Here is a 23,045-nt window from a genome sequence, read left to right as displayed (position 1 = left end):
CCACATACTACTTTGGAGAAAGGACATCACGAGATGAGATGGTTAGGTGTATGTCAATGTGATAACGGTTAAGTAAATGTTGCTAGAGTATTTGCCTTATAATATAATAGACATTCATTTACTCCAATTTGGGAAAATTCCGACACATATGCCATAATTCATAACGATAGCTTTATTGACTTGCTCATATGAGGATCCTTACAGTTTCACTTCGTGTGTACCAAGATAGAAAAAAAAACATATACGGAAAAGTGTATTGAACAGGGCTTTTCTGTTCTACAAAATGAACTCGGTAACAAAGCAACTGTAAATGTTACTCGATGAAAGTAACATATCAATGACAGCTTGAAATTTGCGAGAGAAAACGAAAGGGTTGTTCGGTAGACATTCGTGTGTGAGGGCGAATTCAACATCGCAAATCAGAAATGCTGTAATGATTTACATTAATTATGATGAAATAAAACTTCACGGAATGCAGGAAATGAAGTACCTTAAAACGTATATACATCATGTCTAATGTAGCCTATGACTTTCCTAACAACGAATGGAAGACTATGATGTGGAATTATGTAAACTATCATGTCAAGTTGCGATATTCTAATTACATTACTATATCATGTTTCCATAGCAACGAGAACACTGTAAAGAATGCATTTGTCGTCGAGATTACTTGTCTGTTTTACCGACGATGCAAGGTAGTTTATTAAGGAAATGTTGCCATTACTATAGGGAGGTTACAAGCAACTAATGCAGAAGATTGTTAATAATAATAATTGTGTGCTTGTATCTGTAGCTCTTACTTTTGACGCCAAACCCTTCTTTCCAACGACCAGTTTTGTTTACGTGTCCATTTGTCCTCTCATGAAAAAAAAAACTGTTTTTAATATGTTTGTCTCTGTCTTTCTGTCTGTCTGTCTTTCTGTCTGTCTTTCTGTCTGTCTGTCTGTCTGTCTGTCTGTCTGTATGTATGTATGTATGTATGTATGTATGTATGTATGTATGTATGTATGCATGTATGTATGTATGTATGTATGTATGTATGTATGTATGTATGTATGCATGTATAATAATTTAAAACAAATCTTAGATGTTCAGATTCATATGTAAATTCAAACACTTAATTGCCATATGTATAAGAACATTGGAACATTACTATTCACGGGCGCTCCTAAAACTGGAAAAATGAAAGAGGCAAGAACTTTTTGATATCATTGTACTTTTATATGAAAAATAAGTCAATACAATGAACTGTTTTCAAAGCAAAACTTGTCGTCTTTCATCGTGATATAAAGTATCAGTTGTAAAACGAATTACACAGGTACCAAGAAGTCACAATTGTGAATAATCGTCATTGTGATAGGGTTTCGAATATTGAACATTGTTCAAAAGCCGCACCCAATGTGAGCACTATAAATAGACAAAAAATAAAGTACAGTGTATTAAAGTTACTCTGTTCCATGGCTGTTAATGAGTCAGTCACTTGGTTGGTTGGTTGGTTGGTTAAACGACTGAATTGACATACCTTGGAAACGAAAGGAGCATTAACTCGACGTTCTTGTGTGAGGGTGTACTTTCATTTACAGTGCTAGTCTATAAATAAGAAACCCCTTATCGTCATTCGAATTATAACATAAGAACTAGTGATTAAAAAAATATCAATGCATTTAAATTGTTAGTACCAAGTTTAAGTTTATACATAGTGTCGGTCATAATGGCTATCTTGGTAACATGAACTTTTACCTTGGTTGGTCTGTATATGTGGAGTTCTTCTGATATCATGTTGCAGAATTTTGCTTTTATCTTCTTCAAAATTATCATATCAAAATACCGTTGTAGGAAGAAGATACATTTAAGATTGACTTCTCCTGAAAGTTATGCTTTTACATTGTCAATTCCCATAGCAACCTTTCTGATAAATGGCATAATGCAGGGTTAGTGTCAATAACTTATTTGCTTTTCTTTAGGATAACAAATGTCTGAAAATAATATTTGACATTGTTAGTGGTGTTGATCGTATTAAGAGACACACGATTCGCACGTGTGTTACATCACGTGTAATAATGACCTATCTAAGCATTATATTATATTGCATTTCATGGCGATTAGATATGATCACAACAAATTAAATTATCTACAATCGTCAGAGTAATGCTATGCACAATACACGTCAAAGTTCATGAACCCGGAAAGGTAAAACTATCGCCGAACAGTTACCATGGTGGGGCAACTGAGTTATGTTACATGTTTCCTTCTGTTTGCTACGTCAGGTGGGTTTACTTTTTAAATATAGTAATATAGTGTGCATACTTCCTATATTCGTATATGTAGTGGAAACATGAACTTTGTAAGCTACAGCAATTGCTGGTGAAAGTAGAGTCTGTGAACTCACGATTTAACTTGAGTGTGTTTATGGATTCACCATATGTTATCTATTTAGTTCAATAGCATGCATAAGACATTAATCGTTTTTGTTAAGTGTACTATGACTCGTTTTCATAAATGTTATGGGTATATAAACCTGAATAGCAGTTTAATATCAATGTTTGTGGCAATTGGTTGTGAAGAATGTGAATAAGCCATGATCACTAATTCCCGGCACATGTACTTTTGATAGACTTAATATTAGAGGTTATACACAGGTCAGGTACAGGGAACACCATTCAAGTTGAATATTTTTGTCGTCAAAAGAGATGTATTATATTGAGAATTTATGTCTATATATTATAAGTTATAATCTCGTTTATCTAGTTCCCATATTCCAAACACTATCCCTTTGTTCAGTTAACAGTTTGCATTTATTATGACCTGATAGATTCAACAGAAACTTGTGTCTGAAATCTCAAGCACTTCCAGTAAGGGACAGAAACAGTCAGAAATCGGGTTTATTTCTTTCTGTCTGCTTGTTCTGGATGATTTGCAATCAGACAGAAGGAATTCCAGGCCGAAATTCAGTCTATCTGACTGGACAGACATAGGGGTAGTAATAAATCTTTCTTTCTGCTTGTTCGGGTTGCTAGTCAATCAGAAAGAACGAATTTCAACCCGAAATTCGGTCTTTGTGATTGAAAACACATAGGGGTAGCTGACTGCCTTTCTTTCTGTCTGCTTGCTCGGGTTGATTATCAATCAGAAAGAACGCATTTCAACCCGAAATTCGGTCTGTCTGTTTGGAGAGACACATGGGTAGCTGACTGCCTTTCTTTCTGTCTGCTTGTTCGGGTTGATTTTCAATCAGAAAGAACGAATTTTAACCCGATCATACAACATACAATTGACAGTGAATGCCATATGACCGATCAGTGGTTTGCGAGAAAAACATGTTCTCTATCATTTTTTACATTCCTTAAAGGTGATTCAAAATGCTCACATTCACTATTGGCATTTTGCTAGACGCGATGGTGTGAAATGTATACTGGTTTTAAAACTTTAAAAAAGCGTCTGCAAACACCTTAAAATGACCTTTTTTCATTCAGTTCACTTCGGATTTACTTCGAGAGTTTTCGGGTATTCCCGGTCCCACCTAGACCACTGGATTTTATGACGTCATAAGGGGTACTGGTTAGCACCTAGCCTATGACGAGCGTAGTCACTAGATGAATGAAACTCAACAGCGTTGTGAAAAAAGACATTGCTGGTTGTTGTAATAGACATCAGTAAACAAAAACTACAGTGTACATGTCTTATTAACCAACATTTACCGATATTTACACACACTTTCTGACTAATAACAAGTGTCTGTGGGTATAAATGCAACAATACTGTGTCCCCATATTATGGCAAAATAAATCAAAACTAGATTTCAAAGTGTACACATAAATCAGTATTTAAGAAATAACAACTTTCAAATCGTAATTCATAGCAATTTGCATGTCAATGTGACTAACTTGCTGACTCAAGAATTCAAACAAAAAGTAAAGATCAAGAGACCGTTCTACTTTGACTGATTTACACAAGAATAAGCTGTGCTGCCTAAACTTGTCTGACGAAGATATAAGTCGCCAACTGTCGCCAATTTAATGAGAGGGAAAGACAATTACATGATAATGTTCACAAATGAAAATTCCTTGAACAACTTCCACGTAGAATAAATCATAATAGTCATGATTAGTCATGTAAGATATACAAATCATGACATGACGTATATAAATTTCCATTTTTAAGTGTCTTTTAAGTGAAAGATTCATAAGACAGAGAGAGAACGTGATATTGCTCGCAGTGGGTTTTGTTTTCAAAACAATTACATCCTTGACCATTTGGTAGATCTCCAGTCTGTGTAATATCGTTCAACAACAATGTGACAACACCTACAAATGAAAATTCTCTCTGTGTTGTAAACTAATTATTGAAACGTGAGCCTAAAGGAGCCTGTAGTAGTTACCAGGCCAGGGAAATCAAGCCCGTTCTGTGTCATAAAATGTGACCCCCCCCCCCCCTAGTTCGCTGTACTAAAAAAATACCCCCTCCCCCAATTTCCCATCTCTAACACATGACCCTATTCAAATATTTCAATGACAATACATGATGTAGTCGTTAGCGCTCAGGATTAGTGGTCAGGAGTTCGTGAGGTTGAATCTCATGAGAGGCAGGGGATTGTTTTCAGCTATTACCACCACAGTGAGTTTGTGTATGTATTAATCCAATGCCAGCGTTAGGGTGAAATTGGCTGAGGTGAATGCCGAACATCCCAAACAATAGGTGAGCACACAACTGACAGCCTCAGGACTGAGGTCAACACTTCCACCCTGGCACATTATCCCCAATATCTTGTCACACTGTTCTCCATTTATTATTGTGAGACCTGTTCTTCTCTTCACACCATAATTGAGTTCATTCATTATATTTCACTGATATGTTATGAAATTACCGAAACAAACCCATCTGTTTATCGTATTGTTAATGCTCTGTTCTTTGTCGGTCTAGGTACTCCGAGAAAGATGGCCTCCTTCAAAGAGATATACTTTGCATAATAACAGAGCATGACTTCACAGTGTTCAGACAGGCTGACTATGTCCACTGTTACCTGCATAGATAAATATTAGAGTGCGCTGGCTGTCACTCTAGTCACTCAGACAATTGAAATGTCATATGTGTTGATAGTCTAGTAGTCCATCAGAAACCAATATACTTATTGCGTAATACTGAACACATTTGGCTGACATTTATATGAAACAAGGATTAAATAACTCAATTTTGAAAATAAAACGCAATTGTCAAATATGGTGAAATTTTGCCTGTGGATATGTGTCATATGCCAGGAATTTGAGGAAATTTGTCAGCAAAATAGAAATTAGTCATACACACATATGTGTGTATACTAATAGTGTCCTTGGTTCATTTACGTCAGACAGCAATCAGACTACCTATCTGAAAACAGGAGGTGAGGTCTTAATTAGCATGTATACATTAAAAGCATCACAATATATACCATACATACAGCTACAATGATGCAGGCTTGGTGTTTCACTCGGGTGACATGACATTTAATACACATCCACAGACAACTCCTAATGCAAAAGAAATAATTACATAGGTGCCGATGTAGAGTTGGGATGTAGAGCTAGTCAATTTAAAATGTTGATTATCAGTTAGAAAAACAAACAAATGCAGCCATTAAAATCACCAAGTAATGTTAATGTTTTCATTAGAAGCCTGTTTTTCACTGCAGTGTGAAAGAATGGCAATGTTTATCAGTGTTCAATGTGATTGGGCAATGGCTCCTGCCGTGTATATCTTGTCTCTGTCATTGTTAGTCTAGTCTATCAGCTAGCCCTCGGATGTTCTTCCGATAAAATACGACACACAGCCGAACAACGCTATCGAGGATGGAAGCCCTCACATGCGAACTTCGTTCGCTTATAGTTATAGCATCGAAAGAAAGCCCGAACGTCTAGCAGCAAGACTATTGTTAGTCTTGAGTTGACATCTGTCTATCTTTGTGTCAAAAAGTAATTTCCCTATGAGTAAAACACCAAGCCTACATAATTTTAGCTGTATAATACATGTATTTCTAACATGTTTGCCACTGGAATGACATCAATTTATCCACCTTGTGAAGAATTCCACAGAATTCTAGTGTAACTTGATAATCTGTGTGGCTTTCTCTGATGAATGAAATATGTAGATTTCAAGATATACTCTATATTCCATAACTGGGTACATCCAAGTGAAGCTGGATAGCTTAGAATCCATATGCGAATGGAGATCTTTTAATTTCCCCATCATACATACGAACATTCGAACTAAACGAAATCATGAGCCACGCTTCAGTACTGAAATTTCCATACAATAAACCGTAAACAAAAACGCCTTGAGTTGCATTGTGTCATCTTGCGATATAAAACATTATACGTGTTGTTGTACACTTAACACATACGAAATGAAATGCCTTAAAACTAATTGGACGGACTGACTCTACAATCTGTGCCTCCATTGACCTGTACATGTTGAATTGGACATAAAACATAACCAATTTAAGGTGAGACACACTTTGAAATAGTATATGGTTATGGAATTTGCCATTTCAGATAAACATAAGTAATAATAACAGAACTCCATGCCACGTACGTGAGTTCCAGAGTGGGTACTCAGGGATATTTTCACTCATGCTCTTTAGTGTTTTCTGCTGCACTTTCTCGAGTGTAGCAAGTGAAAGTACGGCTGCATAGAAAACTGTAAGCACACAATGTCTTGTAAATCCTCTGAGTATGAGACACATGCACTCACATGTCATAGGGTTCTATAGACAATGATACCAACAGATACAGTTATAAGCATTACTAATTACTTGTGTTTATATTACAGTATGCACAGCACAGACTTGGGAGGAAACACCACAAGACGTTCAAGTTGAATATGGATCTGAAGTTGTTTTAGATTGTAAATTATCTGGATTAATAGTGGTACTAGCACGTTGGGTCAAACTATCAGAAACAGATGATAGCTCAGTCGATTTGGCTATTGGTACATTGGAAAACGTAAACTGGGTCGAAGTCATTTATGATGCGGTGAGTATGATTTATGATAGTTTGACTGTACACATTGAACGTGAACAGTTATATAATATTGAGAATATTGGCTATCTACCTGGCGACGAACTTCCAACATCACAAGAAATACTAGAATAGTTGACAGTTTGTTGACAGTTTTCAAATAAGTTTTCAGCGCCCCCCACAAACACACCTTGGGCACTGCCTAAGGAAGGTGGGTGAGCTATTGCACTGAATGAACATCAATTCACCCATAATGCGATATTTATACAAGTGTTCAGTATCAAATTTCACCTCAACCTGACACACGTGACATGCACACTTTTTACAGTGTTGAGTATGACTAAATATGTCAACCATATTTGTAACATGATAAAATACCTTCAAAAGTGCATTAGATGTTCTGTACTTATTGCCCATTTCACTAAAATGTCATGTTTGGTTACAGGCTACTGGATCCTATCAGTTGAAACTTCCAGCTGTAGATTATAGTAGAGAGGGTAGATACCAATGTGTAGTGGCAAATGCAGATCCACAGGGTTATACTGCAAAGGTTGGAGTATGGTGTAAGTGTTGCATAATTAACATGATACTAGCGAGGTTTAGAAGCGCGTATTTTCGTGTGTTCGATGCGCTGTACAACCTACATTTGTAATAATTGCCGAAATTTGTAATAAACCGAAATTTGTAATAAAATTGCCGACATTTGTAATAAATTGCCGATATTTGTAATAAACTGACGACATTTGTAATAAATTCTGTGAACGACAATTGTAATAAAAATTGCCGATATTTGTAATAAATTTCAGAAAAAAATGTGTAATAAACCTGCCGAAATTTGTAATAAAAAAAAAGGTTAAGGGGGTTCCTCTCTGACTTTCAAAGAAATGGAGTTACTCATTCTAAACTTAGAAAGGATTTAAAATATCGTCATTACAGGCTTCCTAGAATTAATTTACAACAATTATGTCAGCCACTTGGATCTTTGAGTCTTTGTCAATCAATCAATCAATCAATCAATCAATCAATCAATCAATCAATCAATCAGTCAATCAATAATAAGTCTACTTATCTACCTAGCTACTTACTTACCTACTAGTACCTACATTATATACCCAGCAGTACTCATGTACCAACCCATCAGTTCAAATCATAATTCACTTGATGAACACGTCGTGCTTTATTGAACGAATGTAAATTTTGATCATTGGTGGACGTGTTGTTAAATTGACTTTGTCAAAAGATAACTTGTCGGTTGGTTGGCTGGCTGGCTGGCTGGTTGGTTGGCTGGTTGGCTGGTCGGTTGGTTGGTTGACTGACTGACTGACTGACTGACTGACTGACTGACTGACTGGCTGGCTGGCTGGCTGGCTGACTGACTGACGGAGGGATGGAAAGACGGGCGTATGGAGGGTAGCTAAAAAGTAATTTCAATCGATTTTCTAACCTGATTTTATCTAGTTCTTAAATCTTACTTCCTCTAGTGTACAAGCGGCGAATGTATGAGTTGTTTGTGATTGTGAAGGCTTCTGAGTGATGAGTGAATATACGAACTAGCATCATCAATCCATCACTTGATCAACACTTCGTGGTGGTATGATCGAATGTATATATTTTAATCATTGCGGACAAAGTGTTGGTTGGTTGGTTGGTTAGCTGGTCGGTTGACTACCAACAAACTGATTTCTCTAGAAATCTTAGAAACGGCAATTTCACAACCAATTTTAGAGTGCATTTGGGGGCAAAAATCGAAAGCTTCATAATGGCTTGAGAAGTAATTGGTATGAGTATTTTTTAAAAACAAATTAGTTAGTATATCAATAAGTCTACAGGGACATATTCTTGTCCGTGAGTGTGAAGAGATTAATATGCATAAAGGCGAATATTTCAGACATCATACATTACGGACACTTGGTGTTATGGATACTGTATATCACTATATCTCACCAAAGTCTAGCGACACACATACCAGTTTCCAGGTTCGATTATTGCATTTGTTGGTCTGTGAACTAATTGTACTTATGTATAAAAAGAAACATAATCGCTTGCCAATATTTGCCTGATGATTTTATTAACACAAACCTATGACAGGCCAACCAACGATAAACTCTGATATATAAAGGAAGAAGTTTGGATTTGAATCATAGAAGTAAATACATAACAATATAGTTCTGTATCAATTTTTGGTGCTAAATACCGGCGCAAAACTTCCCTGGCTTAACTTGTAGAATAAGTTCTTACACAGGGAATTTTGATAAAGTTTCTTAGATCCAGGTGTTTAATTTGTTGAAATCTAGGATTGGTGAAGATGAGGCACTTATTTTGTAAATTTTTACTGTCAGTTTTACTTCAAATGTCGTTACAAATGTCGGCAATTGTGTTACAAATGTCGGCAATGTTATTACAAATGTCGTTAGTTTATTAAAAATGTCGTAAATTTTATAACAAATGACGTTAGTTTATTACAAATGTCGGCAATTTTATTACAAATGTCGGCAATGTTATTACAAATGTGTTGGCAATTTTATTACAATTGTCGTTAGTTTATTACAAATGTCGTCAATTTTATTACAAATGTCCGCAATTTTATTACAAATGACGTTAGTTTATTAAAAATGTCGGCAATGTTATTACAAATGTCGGCAATTTTATTACAAATGTCGTTAATAAGTTATTACACATGTCGGCAACGTTATATTACAAAGGTCGGCAATTTTGTTACAAGTTTTCAACAACTTTATCACAAGTATATTCGTAATTGGTACAAGTCTCTGTAAATATACAAAACAAGTTGTAATGTTATATATAGTGGCCACAACAACATTTGGTTGTGCTATTATAAAACATTCTACAAGTTCAAAATTGAAATACACAAAATAATGATTTAATTGAAATGGAGATAAGATTTCATTATTTTGGAGAAAGGGATTGGGGAGACGTTATTCTCCCCTTTTTTCTGTCCTTCATCTAAATAAATCAGAACTCATGAACTCATTCCCGGCTCTACTGGTCAACTATCCCTGAAATCCCTTCCCTATCAGATTTAAAATGGTGAATTACTACCCATAGTGCACAGCTCACTAAACCATGCACATCCTCGAAAACGCCACTAAAATTGAATAGATTAATGAAGAATAGAAAATCACTGTAATGATATGAAAGGGGGCTGCTGTACTCAAACATTGATAGTATTAGTCAAATCGATACACATCAGTGGCGACAAATCCCACAAATTTCATGTAAATGTCATGCGAACACATAAGTTCTAATATATTCTGTCGAATTGCTCAGTATCCACGACAGCTTGCAAAATACAACAAAACTCCGCTAAGAATTACACAGTGTACATTCATTCATTCATTCATTCATTCATTCATTCATTCATTCATTCATTCATTCATCCATCCAACCATCCATTAATTAATTTGTTCGTTCGTTCATTCATTCATTCATTCATTCATTCATTCGTTCATTCTTTCACTCATGCATTCATTCATCCATCCATCAATTAATTAATTAATTAGTTCCTTCAAATGAATGGCATCCACCCATCAATTAACGAATTAATTAATTTGTTCGATCATTCATTCATTCCTTCATTCATTCATTCATTCATTCATTCATTCATTCATTCATTCATTTATTCATTCATTTATCCATCCATCCATCCAACCAGCCATTAATTAATTTGTTCGATCATTCATTCATTCATTCATTCATTCATTCCTTCCTTCCTTCCTTCATTCATTCATTCATTCATTCATTCATTCATTTCTTTGTTCGTTAATTCGTTCGTTTTTTTGTTCAATCATTCTTAAACTTCCTCAGCACATACCATACATACATACATAATATATGCGGATTGATTGAAATAATAATAACTTGTTTAATTGTTCAATTAATTATTATATTAACCAATTCAATTAATGCTTGTTAAATCCACTTTCGTTTGACGTGATGTTTTTGCGATCTTGTATTTTTTTATTTAGATAACTCATTTTGTAGTGTGAAAGGAAGGACCCTCCTTAATGTAATTTTTTATTACAAATTTCGGCAATTTTATTACATTTTTTTTCTGAAATTTATTACAAATATCGGCAATTTTTATTACATTTGTCGTTCATAGAAATTATTACAAATTTCGGCAATTATTACAAATGTCGGTTGTACAACCCTCCTTAATGTAATTTTTTATTACAAATTTCGGCAATTTTATTACATTTTTTTCTGAAATTTATTACAAATATCGGCAATTTTTATTACATTTGTCGTTCATAGAAATTATTACAAATTTCGGCAATTATTACAACTGTCGGTTTTATTACACGAAAAACGTGATTTTTATTACAAATATCGGCGTTATTACAAATTTCGGCAATTATTACAAATGTCGGTTGTACAATGCGCCAAGCATCACAGTCACGTGATTCGAAGCAACCCACGCACTTTGTATCAGACGATGCCAAGTTAAAATGGCAGTTTATATGTTACTGTAAATACGAGTTAAGTTTTTGTCTTAAAAGTCGTAACTTTTTACGTTAAAGTTTGGAAATGTAACTGTAAACTAATTGTCTAGTTTTTTTTTATGTTCGTGTATTTGCTGGCAAAAGTTCAGTAGAGCAGGATTGATTTGAGTGTTTGACATCACATAGCGGAATTGAAGATTTGCACGTATTTGTGTTATAATAATTATTATTATCATCATCCTACCTTTTCAGCTCCTCTTTCGTCGCCCTCAGTAGATGGAGAGGTTGAAGAATCAGTTGATGTTCCTATGTCTGGAGAAGCATTGTTCATCACAAGAACGTGTACAGTTTCTAACGTCAAACCCAAAGCCGATTTGACATGGATGTATTCCATTACATCTGATGCTGGCACAAATATCGTTGGTGAGCTGCCCTACGACTTCGCGTCTGGTAGCCTTCCAAACGATGACGTACCAGAAGGTGTGGACAACTATGTTGTAGTCACGAAAACTGAGACTGAAAATGATGATGGAACTACGGATACGGAAAGTGCACTCTCAGTCACGTACACATCAGGCGCAGACAGTACTGGTCTGGCAGAAGAGAACCTTAAGATTGAAGTCAAATGTAAGGCCAAACAAACAGGGTATGTTGAAGAGCGAGATACAGTCAGCAGTGCAGTTACTGTATCTGTATCATCAAGTAAGTTACCTCTCCATTGTTATAAAACATCTCCCTTATTGCAATGATGGAATTGCCCAACTTACAGAAATCTACTTGTCACTTCCCTTGGACTTCTTCCATCATTGAAAAGGGGAAGAGAACATCTTGTTTTGCAACCATTGCTGCTAGAGTTGCATATTACTGAAAGAGCTTCATCAATGCATTAATGGTATAACTGTTAGCACACCTTGTAGTTTAACAAATTTCGCAGACGAGTGTCAGGGGAGTATTAACACTGAATAATTACATCATTGTGTGATTAAGTTCCAGAGGAGGCCGATCAAACCATTTGTTTCTAATTTAATTTAATGTAAATTCTCTCTGTGTTGTAAACTAATTATTGAAACGTGAGCCTAAGGGAGCCTGCAGTAGTTACCGGCCGGGGAAATCAAACCCGTTCTGTGTCATAAAATGTGACCCTCCCCCTAGTTCGCTGTACTAAAAAATACCCACTCATTTTCCCTTCTCTAACACATGACCATATACAAATATTTCAATGACAATACATGATGTAGTCATTAGGGCTCAAGATTATTGGTCAGGAGGTCGTGATGTTGAATCTCATGAGAGGCAGGGGATTGTTTTCTGCTATTACCACCACAGTGAATTTATGTATGTATTAATCCAATGCCAGCGTTAGGGTGAAATTGGCTGAGGTGAATGCCGAACATCCCAAACAATAGGTAAGCACACAACTGACAACCTCAGTCAACACATCCACCCCGGCACATTATCCCCAATATCTTGCCACGCTGTTCTCCATTTATTACTGTGAGACCTGCTCCTCTTCACACCATAATTAATAGCTAATTGATTACATTTCACTGATATGTTATAAAATTACCGTAACAATCCCATCCATTTGACAGCTCTTTTAAATCGACAAGCCACGGAGTTTTAGAAATATAATTATAATTCTTATGTTTGAATTTCGACTACAACACAATCATTGTATTCCTTTTTTCTTTTCTTTTTTTTTAATTTAAACAACCAAATATAACTGCCGAGTGGGGGAGCTTATTTTTTACGAATCCTAAATAAAAATGAAGAAATGGACGAAAAACAACCGTCACTCACGTCTTGCAATTTCACTGGCAAAATTGGAAATTAATTTTCATAAATCAATTACGGCGACCACAAACAAAAGGTAATTATTAAAATCTGGCTGATTGATTGGATTATCATGGTACTTTACATTGTGGCAGTGGTGGAATGTGGTAGCAATAGAAATTAGAACTGGTGGCAGCGGTGGGATCATGCCAAAATAACACAATGATGGAAAGCTTAATAAAAAATGAGTTAAAGTAAATGTGACACCCCTCCCCCCAACATTCATTTTTTTCTTCCGTAAGGAAGAGATATATTTATGGGTGGAAGTCTGTGTGTCGGTGTGTCTGTGAATATGTGTGTGTGTCTGTCTATGTCATCGTTTTCTCCATAACGGCTTGCTCAATTCAAATGAAATGTTGAAGACACATTCAGTAGGGTAATGGCAAGACTTGATTAGGTTTTGGTAAAAGTGCCGTGAATATTAATGAGAAATTTACATTTTTAATGATTTTCGGTAATTAGGCTATATCTCAAGAATGCACACTTCAAATTCATTATAACTTGTACACACATTTGCGATGCCAAAGCGCACATGTCCTGAAAATATTACTAATGTAGCTTTTAGTTATAATAAGTTACTGGCATATTTTCGATTGGCTACAAAAAAGAAAAAAATAGTTTCTCGTCAGGAAATGTCATCTAAAGTGGTGCAACTTTATCACCATTTTCTAAAACACGACTGGCTCAATTCAAACAAAATTTATTGCATGTGTTCTGTAGGGTAGTGACAAGAACTGATTAGGTTTCGGTAAACATCCCTAGAACATTAATGAGAAATTTACATAATAAATGGTTTTCGGTAATTAGGCTATATCTCAAGAATGCACACTTCCAATTCAATATAATTTGATACGTGCATTTGCGATACCAAAGTGCACTTGTCCTGAAAATACTATTGATGTAGCTTTTAGTTTAAATAGATTATTAGCATATTTTTGTAGGACACTAAAATGTCACAGTACATGTTGTGGTTTGCCAGGAGATCACTGCAAGGAGCAAATAGCAATCAATGAGAAAAAATAACTCATTACATATGTTCTGTTGTATTCCAACAATTGTCTGTTGGAACGACAATCTCAAAACTTTGCCCTTACGGAAGATATTCAGTTTACATCTGGTATAAATATGGCCTTCCTCCGAGGACCGATTTGTAACCAGTACATTGTAGTCCCAATAAAACTATATTATGTAAGATATATAAATCATAATACAATGTACACATGGAAATATTTGAACAATATGTATTTCAATAAGACGATATACAACATTATGTAATAGTAGTAATATAGAGAGTGCATGTAGACCAGTGTGCAGAAATTAAACACTTTGATTTCAAGTCGAATAGGACAATTTTGAAGAGGGACATCAATATAATGGTAACAAATTCAAAGTCATTGTGATATTTCTGTCGCCTGTTATTGACCTGTACATGTTGAATTGGACATAAAACATTACCAATTTAAGATGAGACATACTTTGAAATAGTATGTAGTTATGGAAATTTGCCATTTCAGATAAACATTAGTAATAATAGCATAACTCCATGCCACGTACGTGAGTTTCAGAGTGGGTACTCAGGGATATTTTCACTCATGCTTTTTTAGTGTTTTCTGTTGTACTTTCTCGAGTGTAGCAAGTGAAAGTATGGCTGCATAGAAAAGTGTAAGCACTCATGTAAATCCCCTGAGTATGAGACACATACACTCACATGTCACAGGGTTCTTTAGACAATGATAGCAACAAATACAGGTATAAGCATTACTAATTACTTGTGACAGTATGCACAGCACAGACTTGGGAGGAAACACCACAAGACGTTCAAGTTGAATATGGATCTGAAGTTGTTTTAGATTGTAAATTATGTGGATTACTAGTGGCACTAGCACGTTGGGTCAAACTATCAGAAACAGATGATAGCTCAGTCGATTTGGCTTTTGGTACATTGGAAAACGAAGACTGGGTCGAAGTCATTTATGATGCGGTGAGTATGATTTATGATAGTTTGACTGTACACATTGAACGTGAACAGTTATATAATATTGATAATATTGGCTATCTACCTGGCGACGAACTTCCAACATCACAAGAAATACTAGAATAGTTGACAGTTTGTTGACAGTTTTCAAATAAGTTTTCAGCGCCCCCCCCCCCACAAACACACCTTGGGCACTGCCTAAGGAAGGTGGGTGAGCTATTGCACTGAATGAACATCAATTCACCCATACTGCGATATTTATACAAGTGTTCAGTATCAAATTTCACCTCAACCTGACACACGTGACATGCACACTTTTTTACAGTGTTGAGTATGACTAAATATGTTAATAACATTTGTCATGGGTCAGGATTCACTTCATGAAGGAGAGGGAAATGGGTGAATTCCATACCTTTTACCAACATTGGTAAAGTAACATGATAAAACACCTTCACAAGTGCATTAGATGTTCTGTACTTATTGCCCATTTCACTAAAATGTCATGTTTGGTTACAGGCTACTGGATCCTATCAGTTGAAACTTTCAGCTGTAGATTATAGTAGAGAGGGTAGATACCAATGTACAGTGGCAAATGCAGAACCACAGAGTTATACTGCAAAGGTTGGAGTATGGTGTAAGTGTTGCATAATTAACATGATACTAGCGAGGTTTAGAAGCGCGTATTTTCGTGTGTTCGATGCGCGAAGCATCACAGTCACGTGATTCGAAGCAACCCACGCACTTTGTATCAGATGATGCCAAGTTAAAATGGCAGTTTGTATGTTACTGTAAATACGAGTTAAGGTTTTGTCTTAAATGTAACTTTTTACGTTAAAGTTCGGAAATGTAACTGTAAACTAATTGTCTATTTTTTTTTTTGGGGGGGGGGGTATTTGCGGGGAAAAGTTCGGTAGAGCAGGATTGATTTGAGTGTTTGACATCACATAGCGGAATTGAAGATTTGCACGTATTTGTGTTATAATTGTTATTATTATTATCATCATCCTACCTTTTCAGCTCCTCTTTCGTCGCCCTCAGTAGATGGAGAGGTTGAAGAATCAGTTGATGTTCCTATGTCTGGAGAAGCATTGGTCATTACAAGAACGTGTACAGTTTCTAACGTCAAACCCAAAGCCGATTTGACATGGATGTATTCCATTACATCTGATGCTGGCACAAATATCGTTGGTGAGCTGCCCTACGACTTCGCGTCTGGTAGCCTTCCAAACGATGACGTACCAGAAGGTGTGGACAACAATGTTGTTGTCACGAAAACTGAGACTGAAAATGATGATGGAACTTTGACTACGGAAAGTGTACTCGAAGTCACGTACACATCAGGTGCAGACAGTACTGGTCTGGCAGAAGAGAACCTTAAGATTGAAGTCAAATGTAAGGCCAAACAAACAGGGTATGTTGAAGAGCGAGATACAGTCAGCAGTGCAGTTACTGTATCTGTATCATCAAGTAAGTTACCTCTCCATTGTTATAAAACATCTCCCTCATTCCAATGATGGAATTGCCCAACTTACAGAAATCTACTTGTCACTTCACTTGGACTCTTCCATCACTGAAATAGGGAAGATAGCATTTTGTTTTGCAACTATTGCTGCTAGAGTTGCAAATTACTGAAAGAGCTTCATCAATGCATTAATGGTATAACTGTTAGCACACCTTATATTGTGAGAAATTTCGCAGACGTATTATTCTACGAGTGTCAGGGAAGTATCAACACTGAATAATTAAATCATTGTGTGATTACGTTCCAGAGGAGGAAGATCAAACCATTTGTTTCTCATTCATCGTTCTATTCATGAAAATATTTTATTTGAATTTTTTGAAATGATGACATATGTTCTAAACATACTCAAAACAAAACACTTCTTTCAGCATCTATTTTTTTTCTGGTAATGGCAGTAGATATGTAATTATGCTCATTTTACTGTAATGCCATTACTAATGGAGCATTGCATTTTTGCATTTAAGCAAGTAAGGTGATCCCCTGATGCACTTTCTTCAAATTCATATTCTGTCAGATCTAAATTTTCAATACAATCATTCTGAATTCATATCTTCATAGGTAAACCACAAGTTAATGTGAACGACGTTTATGGCAAACTGCTGAATGAAGACCAAGATTCCGTGTGTATAAAAGCTGAAGGGTTAGGTGCCACTGGTAACTGGATGGTTGACAATGAGTTTGTGGATGCAGCAATTGCTGAATATAAAGTCAGCGATAAAAGTGCTGTATACAGAATTACATACTGTACACTTAGTGGTGGATGTGAAGAATCAATGTTTTACGCACCAGTAGGTGAGTACCTAGAAATCAATCAAACTCTATGTTAAAATACATATTAGCCAAACAATATTTACAGAACGTACTTACACTGGCTGCAACTGAAGTATTATTTTTGGCGATCACGTAACCAACAGTGAACTAACTTAAAATTGTTAAAATACCAATTACACATGTTAATTAGATCCATTTATCTATAAGTAGTAGTACAGAAATTGTTATTCATGGAGGCGTTGATTTTTGGGTGCGGACCCAACAATCAACCTGGTTGTATATTTTGTACCATGGTAGTAAGTGTACTGCTCCACAAGTATTTTATTTTACTCTAAAATGATTCAATACCGTTCAAGGTGTACCATATTATGAGTTCGTCCTTATATCTAACAAAAACAATTAACAAACCTTGCCGTTGTGGCTAGTATAGCTTAAGTCAAATCGTTTTAATATTACGAAAAATATCCTTCTTCATAGCTGTGCAGCATAGTGATGGTTCACCGAATACATAATGGGACTCGTACTTGCTGTTGTTCTGCTGATAGTTGCTGTGGTTACCCTAATCGTTATTTTGAAAAGGAGAAGAAGAAATAAACAAGCGGGAGGTAAGCGTTATTTATACTTTCTTTTACATTTCTCATCGCACTCTGACCAGAGGTAAACTGAATGTCTCCGGCGAGGAGAAACTTGCAAGAGTTTTGATTGTAACCCCTCACACTTTGCGTGTCATTGTACATGTATTGTGGTGTACGGTGGTGTGGTGTGGTGTGATGTGGTGTGGTGTGGAGGAATGGAAGCAATTCCTTCGCCTGAAACTATTCATCATAATGAAACATAATTGAAGATGAAAACAAATGCCACTGTGTTCCACAATGCGCCCTTACAAGAAACCCCTCACTAAATACCTTTACAGTATACCAATTACAGTATGGCTTCTGTACACGAATTCTAAGTTGAATACGTTACCCGCGGGTGTTCAATATATCGCACAAAATCGTAGGTAATTTGATAGCAGTAATCAATACATAAACAGGAAAACCAAAGGCAAAAATAAGTCTCACTGGACATGTCCTCCAATCATTTCCTTTGTTCTCGTCGCTTCATTTGCCAACAATTGCTCTCCCTCTCTCTCGCTGAGGTAGTGCTTAATATGAACTTTGTTCAAATTTTGTGGCTGTGAAATTTCTACATTCACTGTGACAGTGCATTTTGTGACAGACTAATAATAATTTCATGCAACATATCACATGTCACAACATATCTTGATGTATATTTTTACGCATTTGTCATTTAGGCGCTGCACTGCACACAAATATATATGAGGACGTTCAGCCAAAGATTATAGATGGTTAGTTAAACGTATATGCTTTTGTCAACCATTGCAAAGTACATTTACTTTGAAATATGATGCAGAAGAAGAAACGTGGACTGAAAATGTCATCCAAAAGAATATATATATATATATATATATATATATATATATATATATATATATATATATATATATATATATATATATATATATATATATATATATATATATATATATATATATGGGGGGGGGGATTTGAGTGTGTCTGTCATTGCATACTCCCAGAGAGAAGTGTTATTCGATACCTCTATATTATCATGAATATCACCATGTCTATTCATGGCATGGCATTACAAAATCTAATTAAATTCAGATGTAGTGTGCCGGGCGTGATTTATTTTTAGCTCTTGCGTTTATTGTCGTTTGTGCTTTTGTGAGCGCTGGTTACCTATATTTGACACATTACCATATTAATCAAAGAGTGTGAATACACATACTACTTATCACTCCATCTCAATCTGAACATTCATTTATTTAAAACAGACGATGTCACTGCAGTGCGGTACGTGGAAATACACAATGGAAACAATAGGAAGGATCGAGGCGACAGCTTACAGTTACAGGTACGAGGAATTTCAGAAATTTTAACATTTTGATCCAGGTGAAAATACTTACATAGAACATACATTGAACGAGCAGTATAGTGTTGATTTTGATGCATACTTTCTGTGACATTGCAGTTGTCTTCTAGTAGTTAATAAGTAATTACTTAGTGGAGATTTCACTGTCGTTTTCTATTCACACAGTCAATAAACTACATCACCGAAGGTATGTCTTAATACAACTTTTGCATCCAGTAAATTGTTATTGGTTTTTAAGTCTGAGTTGGAAAGTAAATTACCACAGCTACCTGTTTTACCTCTGCAACATTACACCCAATTAAAATGGATAAACTCAACTAGTGCCACTATAGCGTTCACTATATTTATTTGTGCTTCAATACACAATAGTACACAATAGAGTTTATATATGTGTCTCTGTGTCGTACTTTATTGACATTTCAAAGCACTTCATTTTGAAAGTTAGGCAATACATCGGATCGGCTGCAGTGCTATACAAGTTTGGGCTTTAGAAAGAAATAAAATGAGAGAAGTAACAACTACATAATACAGCTTTGTTCTTAGATGTATTTTACTTCAGAAACCCTCTATGACGTTTTATTCATTATTCATTTCTTACAGAAACACATCGATTTCGACCCTACATATGCAGTTATCAATTGAATACACATGAATGAAACTATGAGGTTGCTGATTGTGATGAAATGCGGTCAATGAATTCATTATTTGATATATATCCTTGTAAAATTTCGGTTTATTTTGCTGAATGAAATTAAAGCACTCACCTATCTTCTTTAAATAGCATTAATGTGTGTCAATTAATTCACTTTGTAAAACACAAACATTTAATTATTATTTATGTTAACGCTTACTTTGTACACCAAGTCATTAAAAATGCGAAATACGATGAACCTAATGCACGTTTAATGAAACAATAGCGATTGTTCTTTTTCTCATATCAATATTATGAAGAGTTGCAGTAATTTCTAACAGTATATACATAATTCAATATTTGATAACCATAGTCATACACTATAATTTCATACATTTCTAACGCATGAAGGAACATTAAGGTAACATATTAAATTGCAACAGAGTAGTGGGGTTTTCAAATTTGTAACATTCGTCTATGTACATGTCACTCCTTAGATAGTTTATAACTTAACTGCACACAATTACACATGCATCGGGTCAATACCAACAGCAGTGTATGCTAATTAGACAAAAATAATTAGTCAACTTTTCAGATTATTTCCAGTGTGTTTTAATGTTTTCTTTGATTAATACAAAATAGAGAGAGGGGGATTATTTCTGAAAATAATAAAGGGGCGAGGTTTTATGAAGACAAGAAAGTGGTAGTATAGATTACCATGCTCTGATTATGAATTCATGCATTACAGGAATTTGTTATGTAAAGATTCGTATAGGGTGTTTAGAATGTTATTTTAATGTCATTTTTATAGTAATACAAAGAAGATGTGGACTTGGTAATGTTTTCTGCATACGCAAACGTGTAGACAATTGGCCAAATGTTCGTTTTAAACCGGCACCAATGAATATGTTGGTAGATTCTCCTTGATTTCTTTGTATTGAATGATCATTTGAATTTAAGATCTTTTAAGATGCAGTAATTAAAAGCAGTATTATACGGTATAAGTTTATCGGCAGTGTGATTTTACTTTGAAAGTTTTGGATGGACCTATATGTTAATGAGTGACCTCGACAATTTAAAACTATATTGGATTGGTTAATGATTCGCTTCTTTTTCTTCCTTCTTTTTTATCGTTAAAAAGGTGTGGGTTTACAGCATTATCAGCATATTAAAAATCATTGATGGTTACCAATGAACACAGTGTACAGTGTTTTGTTTTTCGAACGGGTAAATGGCTATATGACTGACATGTTTGTCATGATACCCAGAGTTTAACATAAATGTTAGATGAAAATTTGATTTTCATCGATGAATGCATGGCAATAATTAAAGTAATACTCATAAATGGAATGCATCATTTATGAGGATAACTCATAACAACAACTGTACATTTTATCTTTAATTTGTTCTTACAAACGTTTATCCAACTGTCTACCCAACCCTAGCCTGTTGTTATATTTGCAATATATACTAAAATTCGGCCGTTATTATTATCGATAGAATATCGAAGTGTTTGGAATCTGGAATCTTTAGATTTCCATTTATATCGTGATCGAACACAAATTATATCGAGGCTAGTGCTATCCCTCATCGACTCTTTCAGATCTTCCACGTTGGCATCCAGACTATGCCATGTGACTCTGTATTTGTTAAGTTATAATGATTTCACAAAAGTAACATTTTTGCAAGTCAACAAATATATTTTTTAAGTATTTTGTCTTTTAAAACTCTAATAGATGAACATTTGAATTGATGTAATCCGTACATTTCTGTTTTAAAAAAAAACCATCACTTGCATGATTTCTTACTGAAAACTTCCAGAAAATATAAAAGAAAATAAAGAAAATAAAATAAAGAGAACGGCTGATGTAAAATTTAACATAAATACATATTTGTCAATTTTAAAATAGATGTGAATGAGATGACTCGCATAATAGGCAAACAAACAAGCCTTTCAATTTGCATTCCAGCATGCGTAATGGCAATGAAAAATGTTAGGCTTCAATATTTGACACACACACACACACTACATACATATAATTATTGACTACTAATAAACATATACAGTGGGTTGATTAATAGTGGAAATGTGTTTGGTTGAAAGAAATACCCCAGTTGCATCTAGAGCAGAATAATATTACATTCTTTCAATCTTGGCTGTAATTCTTTACTACTTCACTGTTTAATTGTCAATTTGTTAGCTTTATAGTGGAATGTTAGTTCACAATGCACTATGAGAAATGTGGTATTTGGATTGATGTTTATATAAATATCTCATCCATACCAGATAACAATTTACAATGTTGTTATTTACATTTATATACATGTAATTTCTGTACTAAATTTATAAAATAACTTGATATTGGTTTGTTATATTTTAGCTAGAAAAGAGTTACTAAAATGATACATTTTGAGACATGCTATTGACATTACGATTAATTAATAGTAATATTATCAGGACTGCAATTAAGTTATTATATAGTGGTAACCAGGAAATCATAGGGAACCTTTTATATATAAAAAAATATTTCAAAATGATAGCATTGTTTTATTTCCAACATAATTTTTATTTTATTTTATGAATGCCACTTTTATAAGTTGTGCACACGGTATATCGAGAAGTGGACACAAGTGGATCCATAGTCGAAGTAATTTTGTTCTCCAAATTTGTGTGTTTAGTTTATTTTTGCATGATAGAGTACAAAGGCTACATAAAGTAAATAGTCAAGATATCACTGTCATATCACACAGTATTTTGACGTATTCTATTTATGAATTTCTATACATGGCAACATATTGTGTTGTCTATATGAAAATGGTCAAAATGTCAATTTTGTATGGAATATGTGTCTCCTTTAAACTGTACATTGTACAACCTTTCATACATTTACATTTGAATACGTTTCAG

At 34.9% G+C, this 23,045-nt stretch overlaps 1 protein-coding gene and 1 long non-coding RNA gene across 2 annotated transcripts in view; both read left to right on the top strand.

Annotated features, from left to right (window-relative positions):
• The first annotated feature begins 2,202 nt into the window (after positions 1-2,202).
• LOC144439702 (uncharacterized) overlaps positions 2,203-23,045 on the top strand; it is a 90,580-nt gene continuing 69,737 nt past the window's right edge. The window contains exons 1-7 of the mRNA XM_078128938.1: positions 2,203-2,267; positions 6,802-7,004; positions 7,435-7,552; positions 11,705-12,154; positions 15,064-15,266; positions 15,777-15,894; positions 16,278-16,727. Coding sequence (XP_077985064.1) covers positions 2,216-2,267; positions 6,802-7,004; positions 7,435-7,552; positions 11,705-12,154; positions 15,064-15,266; positions 15,777-15,894; positions 16,278-16,727 — 1,594 coding nt within the window. The 5' untranslated portion in view covers positions 2,203-2,215. The remainder of the gene's footprint in view (positions 2,268-6,801; positions 7,005-7,434; positions 7,553-11,704; positions 12,155-15,063; positions 15,267-15,776; positions 15,895-16,277; positions 16,728-23,045) is intronic.
• LOC144440269 (uncharacterized) lies at positions 17,435-21,305 on the top strand. The gene is made up of 5 exons (XR_013481180.1): positions 17,435-17,574; positions 18,031-18,158; positions 18,848-18,901; positions 19,409-19,488; positions 20,107-21,305. It is a non-coding gene; the product is annotated as an uncharacterized LOC144440269 (long non-coding RNA).

This window comes from Glandiceps talaboti, chromosome 9 (assembly GCF_964340395.1).
Source record: "Glandiceps talaboti chromosome 9, keGlaTala1.1, whole genome shotgun sequence".
Lineage (NCBI taxonomy): Eukaryota > Metazoa > Hemichordata > Enteropneusta > Spengelidae > Glandiceps > Glandiceps talaboti.
This window is presented reverse-complemented; position numbering and strand designations above follow the sequence as displayed.